Here is a 13379-nt window from a genome sequence, read left to right as displayed (position 1 = left end):
GTCCTGGGATCAAGCCCCACATGGGGCTCTCTGCTTGGCGGGGAGCCCGCTTCCTCCTCTCTCTGCCTGTCTCTCTGACTACTTGTGATCTCTCTCTATCAAATAAATAAATAAAATCTTTAAAAAAAAAGATTATAATGAGTTAGTGCAGAGCACTTAGAACAGTGCATGGTAGACAGTAAGTAGGCTATAAATAACATTTCACCTAAATAATAGTACATGTAGATAAAATATCATGAAACCATTTTAGCTTTTCCTCCATCTCTCATCATTAACAAATTAACATAGTCTTCACAGTATAAAACCATTTTTATCGCAAAACTATACTTGGCTCTTTTTTTTTTTTTTTTTTTGTATCTGGCTCTTTTTTGCCTACTCTTCAAATGCCTTCAATCTATTTGCTATGCTCCTTAAAATTTCCTGTCTTTCTAAAAAGAAAAATGACAAAGAAGGCAAAGTGTATGTCACACTTACATGTCAAAGAAGTTTACCCAAAATTTGAAAAAAAAAACAAAACAAACTTTCTGGGGGCACCTGGATGACTCAGTGGGTTAAAGCCTCTGCCTTCATCTCAGGTCATGGTCTGAGGGTCCTGGGATTGAGCCCCACATCGGGCTTTCTACTCAGCAGGGAGCCTGCTTCCTCCTCTCTCTCTGCCTGCCTCTCTGCCTACTTGTGATCTCTGCCTATCAAATAAATAAATAAAATCTTAAAAAAAAAAAACTTTCTGTGCCATGAATAGCCACTTGTATAGTGGCATATAATGACATATACCAAGGATGCCTGGGTGGCTCAGTCAGTTAAGCATCTGCCTTGGGCTCAGGTCATGATCCCAAGGTCCTGGGATCTAGTCTCACATCAGGCTCTCTGCTCAACAGAGAGCCTGCTTCTCCCTCTGCCTGCAGCTCCCCTTGCTTGTGCTCTCTCTGTCTGACAAATAAATTTTTTAAAATGACATATGCCAGATGAATTATAGAAAAGAGTTAGAATTACCTGTATTTTATCGCTTTGTACCTCTTTATCTAAAGGAAGGATGGCATGTACTTTATTTTTTATTTTAATTTATTTTTAAAGATTTTATTTATTCATTTGAGAGAGAGAGAGACAAAGAGAGCACAAGCAGGGGGAGAGACAGAGGCAGAGGGAGAGGGAGAAGCAGGATCCCTGCTGAGCTGGAAGCTCCCCCGTGGGCCTTGATCCCAGGACCTGGAGATCATGACTAGAGCCAAAGACAGATGCTTAACCATTGAGCCCCCCAGGCATCCCAGGATGGGCATGTACTTTATCTCTCCCATTTCCAGTCACAAAGATGAGAATTAATTTTGCAATGAAATTTCACCCGGAAATACAAATATAGTAAGTATTATAGATTTTATATTATAAATATAAACTATATTAGCATATATAATTACATTTATAATGTAAATTATAAAATAAGGTAATAAAATTTATAATTAAAATATAAGGTATTTGACAACAAATAGTGGGTATGTACAGGTGGTTAGTCTACTTATTTTAAGTTTTATATACTTTTTCAAAAAGCACTAGCTAGACTCATGAGACTTTAAGATTCACTACGACCCCAAGAACTGACTATATAGGCAGTGGTTTCTCAAAGAAAAACTATGCCTGTGTTGAAGAAGTGAGTTTGAATATGATGAAGACATGGGATACTAAGAGAGAGAGGGAGACAGAGTATTGTGGGGGAAAAAAAGCCACTTCTTTAGTAACTCCAGAAACTACCTGGCAGGGTGCCTTAGAGTCCTGCTTAATGAAAATTTTGGCTTATTACATTATTTGAGAATGTGTAGAGCAAAATAAACTATTAATAGTAATTTTATCTTACAAATATGGAAAGTCCAATTAAAAATTTTTTTTCTGCTCACGTCTAATAAAATTGAATCTATCTTTGAATTTAAGAAGTATGACATAGGCAATCAGGAAAAATCTCAATGTTGGGGCAGCTGGGTGGCTCAGTTGGTGGAGCATATGACTTGATCTTGGGATCATCAGTTCGAGCCCCACATTGGGGATGGAGTTTAAAAGAAAAAAAAAGTTTTCATGTTAATTTGAAAAACCCACTTGTACAAGTCCATATCCAAGAATGCTTGAGAAGGGATTCCTGAGTTAGGAAGATAACTATGAGATTCTAGGATCTTATGATGAATTAAAAATGGGTAGACTTCATATACTAAATGTTAGAATCAAGACCTATAAAATTTGGGGGAGAATCTTAATTTAGTATAATCTGGTTATCTTTGAGGATACTCCCAATGGGCAAGGTTAACATCTGTCAACTTATAAAATGAGAATTTATTGGTAGAGGACTAGGATGTTGGAAACAAAGGGGTCAAAAGGAAGTTGCTCTGGGAAGGAGTAAAAGGAGTTTCCTTTTCATAATCAAAAGAAATAGTTGAGGGGCACCTGGGTGGCTCAGTGGGTTCCCAAAGCCTCTGCCTTCGGCTCAGTTCATGATCTCAGGGTCCTGGGATCGAGGCTGTGTAGGGCTCTCTGCTTAGCAGGGAGCCTGCTTCCCCCAACTTCCACCTCTTTCTGCCTGTTTGTAGTCTATCTCTCTCTATGTTAAATAAATAAATAAAATCTTATTTAAAAAAAAAAAGTTGCAAAGCATTTCTTGGGTGGTAGCTTCTGAGAGCCAACAATATAACAGAACTGAATGTCTCAGTTCTCTGTGAATATACTGACAACATGGCCACTCAGACAAATTCACCTTTTCCTTTGTTTATTGAAACCCAATGGAAATAAAATTCTGTCTTTGTTAAAGTTTTAACAGTGGCTTAAAATGAGCAATGAAGCCAGCATACAACAACAAAATAAAAGCCACTCCAGATATAATTTATTATCTTACCATAAGCTAATAAAAATCAGAGTATGTTTTAGCAGCAAGTAAAAAAGAAATTTGGAGTTAAGACGTTTAGAATTTCTTTCCTATACTCTCAAAGTTTGGCTTCTCACCATTTCTCCTAGAACTTTTTATTGAGAGACAAATGTGATTTGTCAAGGAATTGTTAGCATTTTTTAGAAGGTAAATACTTTTTTTTCCTTAAGTTTATTTATTTATTTAAAGTAATCTCTAGAGGCGCCTGGGCATCTGCCTTTGGCTCAGGTCATGATCCTGGGGTCCTGGGATCAACTCCCTGCTTGGTGGAAAACCTGCTTCTCTCTCTCCCACTCCCCCTGTTTGTGTTCCCTCTCTCTCTTTCTCTCTCTCTCTCAAATAAATAAAATCTTTAAAAAGAAAAATCTCTACATCCAGTGTGGGGCTTGAACCTGTGACACTGAGGATCAGGTGTCACATGCTCTTCCAACAGAACCAGGCCACTGAAGAGAAATAATTTTGTAATTATTTTATTATAGTATAAAATTTTTCTTAGTAGAACACAGCACTCACTAAAACTTTCACCATTTACATAGCAATATATGTAATAAATAATTGTGCAAAAGAAATTATTCTAAACACAACATAATAAAATTAATGTGTAAAATCCAATTTATTGTTAATTAAATTATTCAGAATTTATTTTTCAAGAAATTTGTTATCTTAATAAAATGTATTAATTCTCCCATGACAGAGAATATAGAAAAGGAAAGTGAAATGATGAAGAACAGGGACTTAGCCAGTCTAGTTCCTCCTATGAACCAAGGTACAACAGAATTCCCTTAGACTGGTTAAGGAATGAACTACTTCCAGATTCTTCCACTTATGTTAAAAATCATGTCAAAACATAAACAATATGAATGTTTACTTTCTAACTTCTCCCATTTTCCCACTGCTTATGTTTCCTTTTCCTGAGATCTCAAACACTGCATTATTTAAACCATCTATCTTCTCTCTTGTTTCTGTTTGTTACATTCATTAGCCTGACCCTTAAGCTGCCCTTATGGTGTTTCTGATGAGTAATGTCCAAGTTGAGACCCCTTCTATTGAATGAGGGCCTTTTCCTCTCAGATGTGGTTAAAATAGAGAGTAAACGATTATATCTACCCGAGTTCTTGTCCCTACTAAACTTGCCAAGTGAAAGCTAGTGCACTGCACTGTATTACTGTGTCAGTTATATTTTTTCCATATATTGATATTGCAAAATATAGTCATGATTATTTGATTACTAATGATAGGTTTTACTTTGGCTGGGGCAGAGACAGAGAATGGAGAAATGTTTCTGTATCTTAGTTTTATTGCTAATTTATAATTGCTACTTGTAAGCTTACAGCAAGCAGGTCATAAGAGTTTGGTCCACTCAAATTGCAGAATTACAAAGGTAGGCTTTATTTTCATTTTTTTCTTAATATATTCCCTAGATACTGATTTTTATGTCAAAATACAAAAACTAATATAAGGTTTAATCTCCACTTAAAAGGACATAATAGGCTAATTTGGAGAAACATAAAAATATTAAAAAATTATAAATTTGAAAATTTACCATAAATCACAGCTAAATTACTTTTCAAGTGTATATTTAAAAGCAGAAAGCAGAAATTCAATGTAATGTAATGATATGAAATTCTCATTCAATAGATTGAGGACATAAACAATACGGGAACTGAATCAGCACCAGAGGTAAATGGACATTTCCTTTAATGAAACATCACCTAAAATTATCTGGTTCACAAATAATCTTTTAATTAAAAAATTAAAAGCATTTTTATTTTTATTATAATTAGAGCAACAACAACAAAAAGGACAAAAGTATTTTGCAAAGCAAGATCATACTTCTGCACTTTCAAACAATAGCTTAGTGTCTTAAAAGTATGAAAAAAAAGTATGTTTTTGCTTTCATGGTTAGAGACACAAGCCTCAATTTGAGATACTCTGTCAAGACTACACATTTCTTGAACTGTTACTAATAGTCAAGATTGTTGAAAGCTAACATTTTTTAAAAGCAGGGTTTTTTTTCATTTGTCTTCTTTCCTCAGAGTTCTTCATAAGTTTGTTTTGATTATCACATACTAGTAGAAAGTACAGTGTCTAGTACAATGAAGGAATGTTCAACAACCACAGATATTTTAGTTAATCCCTTTTTATCTAACAGAGAAAGTTGAACATCAGTCAATTTGATGGTGTGCCTAAAACTACAGCCACATAAATTGGAAGGAATTTTATTTTAGAGGCATGTGTTACATATTATAACTTTATTTTTTAAAAAGTTCAGAGGTAACAATAGATTACATAATAGAACTAATTAAAATGAATTTTAAAAACAAATTTAAGAATATTTTACTAGGACCAAATGCTAATGAGTATTGTCTATAAGCGTTTTATAAATAACTTAGAAATACTGTTTGTTTTTCCTCACTAAATAATACTTTTGTTAAGTATTTAAAAACTTACATGGAGGAACAAAGCCCTATGGAGAGACTTTTGTGTGTGTTTAAACTGTATCTATCCACCATCAAATTGATTGAGAGTACACTCACATGTATATCACCTTTTGTGGAACTAGTGCACGGACAGCTAAATTCAGATGATGTCATGCGGTTTTATCCAAACAGCTGTATTAACACCACCTTCTAGGAAAGAAGATGCTCCTTGAACCTTATCAGCAATGGATTTCAGTTAAATTAACTCAATGTACAGTGAATTCAGAGAAAGAACTATTGAATAGAAATCGGTAAAAAAAAAATAATAAATTTTTGTTCTTCATAACATTGATGGCAATGTAATGAAATACACCAATAATGGAGGTAAAGTCCCCTGAAGCCAAAACTTTGGTTAGCAAGAAATTTGCTAATTATCTATTTTGTAAATTAGGAAGGAGATGATTCACTACTTATAACAGTGGTACCTGTCAAATCACATAAAACTTCTGGGAAGATAAAGAATTTTGAGGATCTAGAGAAAGAACGAGAAGAAAAAGAAAGGATCAAGTATGAAGAAGATAAAAGAATAAGATACGAAGAACAACGGCGATCTCTCAAGGAAGCGAAGTGTCTTTCGTTGGTCATGGTAATTTTTATTTTTTTGGTTTTTTAGGAACAAATCAAAGCAGTTAAGTTACCAGCACTTCTTTTTGTGATTAATAGATGTGTTTTCACAATGTTTCTTAGGATGAAGAACTAGAAAGTGAGGCAAAAAGAGAATCACTCTCTCCTGGAAAATTGAAACTAACTTTTGAAGAACTGGAAAGACAAAGACAAGAAAACCGAAGGAGGCAAGCTGAAGAGGAAGCAAGACAACGTTTAGCAGAAGAGAAACGTGCTTTTGAAGAAGCAAGGCGGCAAATGGTAAAACAAATATATATCTAAAACGTATTTTTAAATATATAAAATATATATATTTTTAAGTTTTATTATATTATCTTTATATTCAGTGTGGGGCTTGAACCCACAAACCTGAGATCAAGAGTTGCACACTCCACCAACTGAGCCAGCAGGTGCCCCATAACGTATATATTTATATATAATGACATTACATATAATGATATATAACCTATAAATTACATTTTTATACATGGTACATAAATGTGACATATAAAACATTTACTATTAGGGAAGGAAGCTGGCTTTAGATAAAATTCATTCCTATATTCAAGGAGATTTTCTATATAAAAAGTTCTGATTTTGAAACTGTACATTTTTCCTATATAAATGCATCTGTATTATTTTCTAGTTTCCCTTAAGGAGACATTTTACCAAATATGCTTTAAATTTTTTCTTTTAAAGATTTTATTTGACAGAGACAGTGAGAGAGGGAACACAGGCTGGGGGAGTGGGTGAGGGAGAAGCAGGCTTCCCACAGAGCAGGGAGCCCGATGCAGGGCTTGATCCCAGGACCCTGGGATCATGACTTAAGCCAAAGGCAGAAGCTTAACAACTGAGCCACCCACGTGCCCCTATGCTTTTTAAATTTTTATTTTTATATTATAAATCATAAATATGCAAAATAGTCGATGAGCCTGGTTTCTCTTTATCTTTAGTTCAGCCTTTAGTATATTTAATGACAGGGTACAGTACATGCATACTTTCAAGTCTAGTTATAAATGTACACTTAGTTTTGGTCCAGTTTTGAACATAACAAAATGTTTCCTATAGAATACGCAGTTTGTCATATAAGGTATATCGATATATGTATGTGTGTGTAAGTATAGAGTATAGTGGCTAAGAGCATAGCTTCTGGATTCATGTATCTGGATTCACACTGCCTGGATTCACATGTCTACTGTTTATTGTGTAACCAGAGACAAGGTATTCAACCTCCCTATGTCTTACTTTCCTTACATGTAAAATGGTGAAAATAATTGTCTACTTCTTAAATTGTTGAGTGAGTTAATACAGAAAGCAGTTAAAGAAATGTCTAGCATCTAATAAGTGCTATAAAATGTTAACAGTTAATTATATTGATGACTATATCAATAAAAAATAAAATTGAAATAAGAAAATACTGATTCTAAATCTTATAAAAATTTTAAAAATTTTAATGGAATCTCTATAATTTTTTAAAACTTTAGAATTTCTTCATCAACTTTCATTAATGTTCTAAGGACTGTATCTACAAAAGTTAAATTCTATAGACATTTGTTTGAAAATGTTACTACTTTTGGGTAGTTATAATGTATAATACACGTACACTTAGCTATCAGTGGTGGTCAATTTTGTCAAGAGAAAAGAGAAATATCAATTAAATCCTAAACTTCAATAAATAATATTTAACTATAATTTTAACTATAAAATCATAAAATTTGAATTTTATAGAAAATAGTACCAGGCAATCTTTTATCTGATTAGTATAAAGAAAAGTACCATAGTTCATAGTAAAATATCCATGAAAATTACAAAATGAGAACTTTATTTTACTACAGAAGAGACTCTCTATAGGTATACTTGAAGCATAGTAAGTATACATACACATATTTTATGTTTTGTTCGGAGAGAGTTTTGTTGTTTTTTTTTTTTTTAAGAATTTTTACTTATTTATTTGACTGAGAGAGAGCACAAGAAGAGAGAACAGCAGAGGGAGAGGGAGAAGCAGGCAGCCTGATGCGGGGCTTGATCCCAGGACCCTGGGATCATGACTTGAGCAGAAGGAAGCTGCCTAACTGACTGTGCCACCCAGTTGCCACAGTTCTGAGAGAGTTTTAATAGAACTCTTAAATGAGCCCTTAAATTTTTTCAAGCACTCCATATCTCTATTTAAAAACTTGACTTTCTTGGGTGCCTGGGTGGCTCAGTGGGTTAAAGCCTCTGCCTTTGGCTCAGGTCATGATCCCAGGGTCCTGAGATTGAGCCCCGCATCGGGCTCTCTGCTCAGCAGGGAGCCTGCTACCTCCTCTCTCTCTGCCTGCCTCTCTGCCTACTTGTGATCTCTCTGTCTGTCAAATAAATAAATAAAATCTTTAAAAGGAAAAACAAATTGACTTTCTTGGGAACTGTTATTTAACTTGAGTACATCTTTATTTGGAATTTCTCCGAATTTGAATACTTTATCAGATAAGACATTATAAAGGAAGGGAATTTTGATCAAATGTATTAAAGGCAAGAAAATATTTTTGTGTGTGGTGGCCAATTCTGTGCCTTTTCACTGATAATTCATTCCTGCCTTTGATGAATTGCAGTTCTTAGTAATGAGTTGTTTCTTCGTTAGGTGAATGAAGAGGAGGAAAACCAAGACACAGAAAAAATTTTAAAAGAGTACCGCCCTGGTAAACTCAAACTCAGTTTTGAAGAAATAGAAAGACAGAGGAGAGAAGATGAAAAAAGGAAAGCAGAAGAAGAAGCCAGGAGGAGAATAGAGGAAGAAAAGAAGGCGTTTGCTGAAGCAAGAAGAAGCATGGTAAGATAGAATGTAACTGGAGAATGCCATTAGGATTCAGCTCTTTAAAGAGTATATTAAGATGGGGTGCCTGGCTGGCTCAATCAGTAGAGTATACAACTCATGGGGTTGTGAGTTTGAGCCCCATGTTGGGTATAGAGATTACTTTAAAATTTTAAAAATCTGGGTTCTTGGGTGGCACAGTCAGTTAAGTGTCCACCTCTTGGTTTCAGCTCAGGTTGTGATCTTGAGGTCTTGAAATTGAGCCCTGTGTCAGGTTCCACGCTCAGCACAGAGTGCTTGAGACTCCTTCTGCTCCTTCCTCCTATACACACACACACACACACACACACATACACACACACACACTCTCACTCTCTCTCTCTTAAATAAACAAACCTTAAGGGGTGCCTGGGTGGGTCAGTGGGTTAACTCCTCTGCCTTTAGCTCAGGTCATGATCCCGCGGTCCTGGGATCAAGCCCCGCATTGCGCTCTCTACTTGGTGGGGAGCCTGCTTCTCCCCACCCTCCCCTGCCTCTCTGCCTACTTGTGATCTCTGTCTGTCAAATAAATAAATAAAATATTTAAAAAAATAAACCTTAAAATTTTTTTAATTTAAAAAGATTAAAAAATAGTGAATGTTAAGAAACATAATTAAACTTTGGAGAATATTATTCCTGGAATCTGTCCAAAGTAGAGATAGCAAATAAGCTTTAAAGTCTCCTATGGCATTAACACCAGTCAGTTAAAGATGTTTGCTTCTCGACATTAAGTTGCTGTGCCTGGCTTAGAGGATTGAGTATTCTCTTCCTTCTCTGGGAAGGCATGTTTTCCAGAAGTAGCTAAGCAGGGAGTTTCCTACTCTACCTTTCCTTCCATTCTCTCTATTCTTCTTTCCCTTCCCACGTTTCTTCCTTCCCTTGATCCCTCCCTCCTTGCTCCCTTTCCTTCTTTCATTTCACCTTCTATCCCCTCCAATACATATGAAATGACCAAAGGCATTTAATCACAATTATTTAATTCTCCGAAATGCTCACCCATCAACTTCTGGGTGATTGCTACCAAACTTAATTCTGTCACAAAGTTACACACCCTATGCCACTTTAATGTTTGCAAAATGTACAGTTATCTCACAACTCTTTTCAAGCAAGTTAACTTGTAAAGGCTGTATCTCCTTCTTGAAACATTTTTTTTAAAATATTTTATTTATTTATTTGACAGAGATCACAAGTAGGCAGAGAGGCAGGCAGAGAGAGAGAGAGGAGGAAGCAGGCTCCCGCTGAGCAGAGAGCCCGATGTGGGACTCGATCCCAGGACCCTGGGATCATGACCTGAGCTGAAGGCAGAGGCTTTAACCCACTGAGCCACCCAGGCGCCCCTTCTTGAAACATTTTTAAGTAGGCTCTACACCCAACATGGGGCTTGAACTCACAACCCAAAGATCAAGCATGGCAGGCTCTACCAATTGAAACATTTCAGTTGGTTTCAGTGATATCATGACCTGGTTTTCTTCCTTTGTCTGGGGGAGCTTCAGGCACAGATATCCACGTGCTTATTTAGCTTCATCACCCATCCTAGATGCTCAAATCAGGAAGTTGGGAGCCTTAAAGACTTCCACCTTCTCATTCATGCCTCACATCCAGTCATTCACTAAGTCTCTCATTCATTCTACCTTCTAAATCACTCTAAAAATCAGTTTTCCCCTCATTTCCACTGTTGTTATCCCTTGCTTGGGTTACCTATCTCTTCCCACGTCAGTTACCTCTAGCCTCAAACCAACTCCTGTTTAACTTGCTTTCTTGCCTATTATCCACTCTTCTTTGTAAAGACAAGAGTTCTCTTTCCCACTCTCTCCTTCTCTTTCTTTCAAGTAAATGTGTTACTGGGGCTCCTGGGTGGCTCAGTTGTTAAGCGGCTGCCTTTGGCTCAGGTCATGATCCCAGAGTCCTGGGACCAAGCCCCACATCAGGCTCCCTGCTCGATAGGAAGCCTGCTTCTCCCTCTTCCGCTCCCCCTACTTGTGTTCTCTCTCTCATGGTCTCTCTGTCAAATAAATAATTAAAATCTTAAAAAAAAAAAAAGTAAATGTGTTACTATTTTACTTAAAAATTTTCCACTTCCCTTAAGCAAAAATCTAAAAATTTTAAATCCAAAAAAATTTTTAAACAAATTTCTTGGGGCACGTAAGTGGCTCAGGGGGTTAAGCCTCTGCCTTCAGCTCAGGTCATAGTCTCAGTGTCCTGGGATCAAGCCCCGCATCCGGCACCCTGCTCAGTGGGGAGCCTGCTTCCCCTTCTCTCTCTGCCTGCTTGTGATCTCTCTCTCTCTCTCTGTCAAATAAATAAATAAAATCTTAAAACAAAACAAAACAAAAAAACCAAAACAAATTTCTTTATAATATTGCCCAAGTGTTGTTGTTGTTTTTTTTTCCCCCGATTCATGTCTTGATTCTTCCTTAATCAGCCATCTTTGTTCCCGACATACGAAATTTTCCCCAATGTCTTCAAAATACTGTGCTCTCATCCAGCTCTAGACTTCATAAATGCCGAATGAGGCGTGTCCTTTTTTGCTTTCCCTGTGCTCTGCTGTCTTCTCCTCATATTTTCTGTTTCCTCTGGGAAGCCTTTCCTGAGAACACAAGTTCCAAAGACTTTCTTGTATGCATTCTTACAGCATTTAGTACTGCCCTGACATAGGACTCGTGCTTTGTTATTCTTGCTTCTCGCTGTCGTGCACACTCACGAGGCTGAGACTGTTCATCAGGCATGTGGCACAAAGCATTCTAGCATAACGAATTTCCTATAAATGTTTGTGGAGTATATGAAAACTATCTTTTAAAAAAATAATTAACTTACTTACTCAGTAAATGCTACCCTGACATGGCTCTTGAACTGACCACCTCAAGATCAAGAGTTGCATCTCTACTGACTGAGCCAGCCAGGGGCCCCTGTTTTAAGAACTATCTTGTGTGTGTTACTAGGTAATCCTTGACTCACAAGTGATTTCTGCACAGAAACTCCACAAACATTGTGACGGTAATTAATGTTTGGAGAATAAGCAGGTTCAGAAGAGATAGACAAGAAGTAGCTGTGAAGATCATGCCTGTGCTTGCGCTCTGTATCTCTCTCTCTCTCTCTCTCTAACAAATAAATAAAAATCTTAAAAAAAAAAAAATCAGGAGATCAAGTCCCAGGGGCAGATTTTTAGGCTGAAACTGCCATGATTCATTAGTAGAAAAAGTGCAGGGAAGGAAAACTACATTAAACCGAAACTGTAGTTTCCTAGAGATATTTCTGTTTCAAGAAAGCGAAACTTTTCTCTTCATTTATGTTGTTTTCTTATCCAGGGCCATATTTTAATTTTGTATTACAGCTCAGTTAGCTCATATATTAATAAAAAATTTTGGCAATCATATACACATTGTTTCTGAGTCAAACTTATTCTTCAGTAAAACCTGTCATATATAAAACTTGGAACAAATAAATAATTACTCTTTGCCCTTTTATTACCCTGTGTCTTCTTTAGCCACAGGGTCATATTTCAGGCCAGGGGTTTATTTTCTACTTTCAGGGGATAGAAAAACAGAATTAGACAATTGCTTTTCATGGTAAAATGTATTCCAGTCAGCAATTTAAAAACCGAAGTTTCTATTTGCAATTTAGGGATTGCCTTTATTATAGGGAATGATAATGTAATAATAAAACTGCCATTGGGGGAGGCCTGGGTGGCTCAGTTGGTTAAGCTACTGCCTTCGGTTTGGGTCATGATCCCAGAGTCCTGGGATCAAGTCCCACATGGGCTCCCTGCTCAGTGGAGAGCCTGCTTCTTCTCCCTCTGCCTCTGCCCCTCCTCCCTGCTCATGCTCTCTCTCTGACAAATAAATAAATAAAATCTTTTAAAAAACCCTCCTGTTGGGAACTTATCATTGGGTATCAGGCACACTATCAGTGTTTGATTCTCATGACAACTCTGTGAAAAGTCATCACAGAAAGGGAAACTCACACAGGCTGGATAACCTGCCCAAGGTCACAACTTAGACATGTAATTTGGGAAATTACAAAAAGATAATCATTATTTATAATTTTATTAGACTTTTGAAGGTTTGAATCCCACCTTTGCCACTTAATATTTGTGTTGACTTTGGAAAAGTTACTTTTCAGTGCCTCAGTTTCTTGTCTATAAAATGGAGGATATTAGTAATATCTACTTCATAGGATTATAGGATTAAATAAGTTAATACATGTAAAGTGCTTAGTGTTTTACATGGCTCCGAGTAAGTATCAACTATTATTATTTAATTAACTAGACAGTAAATAAATTAGTATAAAAATTACAGCATTAAGAGTGATTTTTACCTGATTATGAAAGAATCATGATGGGCTATCTAATTCATTCAGACAAAACCATGATTTAATGGAAATGCTCTATTTTAATTAACAGAATGGAAATAAATTATAATTCAATTAAAAGTGTTCTCAGTATCAGAAAATCTTAATATCTAATTCAAATTACTCATAGTACAAATTCAGAGGATTTGTGTTCACTGGAAAGGAAAAGAGATAGTCACCATTTCCTCTGTAACCACAAAATACCGTAGTGTTTATATTTTCT

At 36.1% G+C, this 13379-nt stretch overlaps 1 protein-coding gene across 6 annotated transcripts in view; it reads left to right on the top strand.

Annotated features, from left to right (window-relative positions):
• Nucleotides 1-13379, top strand: part of NEXN (nexilin F-actin binding protein) — a 54779-nt gene that overhangs the window by 30277 nt on the left and 11123 nt on the right. For 5 of the 6 annotated variants that reach the window (XM_032303523.1, XM_032303524.1, XM_032303527.1 and 2 more), the window contains 4 exons: nt 4538-4579; nt 5771-5965; nt 6067-6243; nt 8600-8788. In XM_032303523.1, coding sequence (XP_032159414.1) covers nt 4538-4579; nt 5771-5965; nt 6067-6243; nt 8600-8788 — 603 coding nt within the window. The remainder of the gene's footprint in view (nt 1-4537; nt 4580-5770; nt 5966-6066; nt 6244-8599; nt 8789-13379) is intronic. The other variant, XM_032303526.1, reaches the window with a different exon arrangement.

The sequence above is a fragment of the Mustela erminea genome, chromosome 10 (genome assembly GCF_009829155.1).
Source record: "Mustela erminea isolate mMusErm1 chromosome 10, mMusErm1.Pri, whole genome shotgun sequence".
NCBI lineage: Eukaryota > Metazoa > Chordata > Mammalia > Carnivora > Mustelidae > Mustela > Mustela erminea.
The sequence above is the reverse complement of the archived record's forward strand: the minus strand, read 5'-3'. Positions and strand labels throughout refer to the sequence as shown.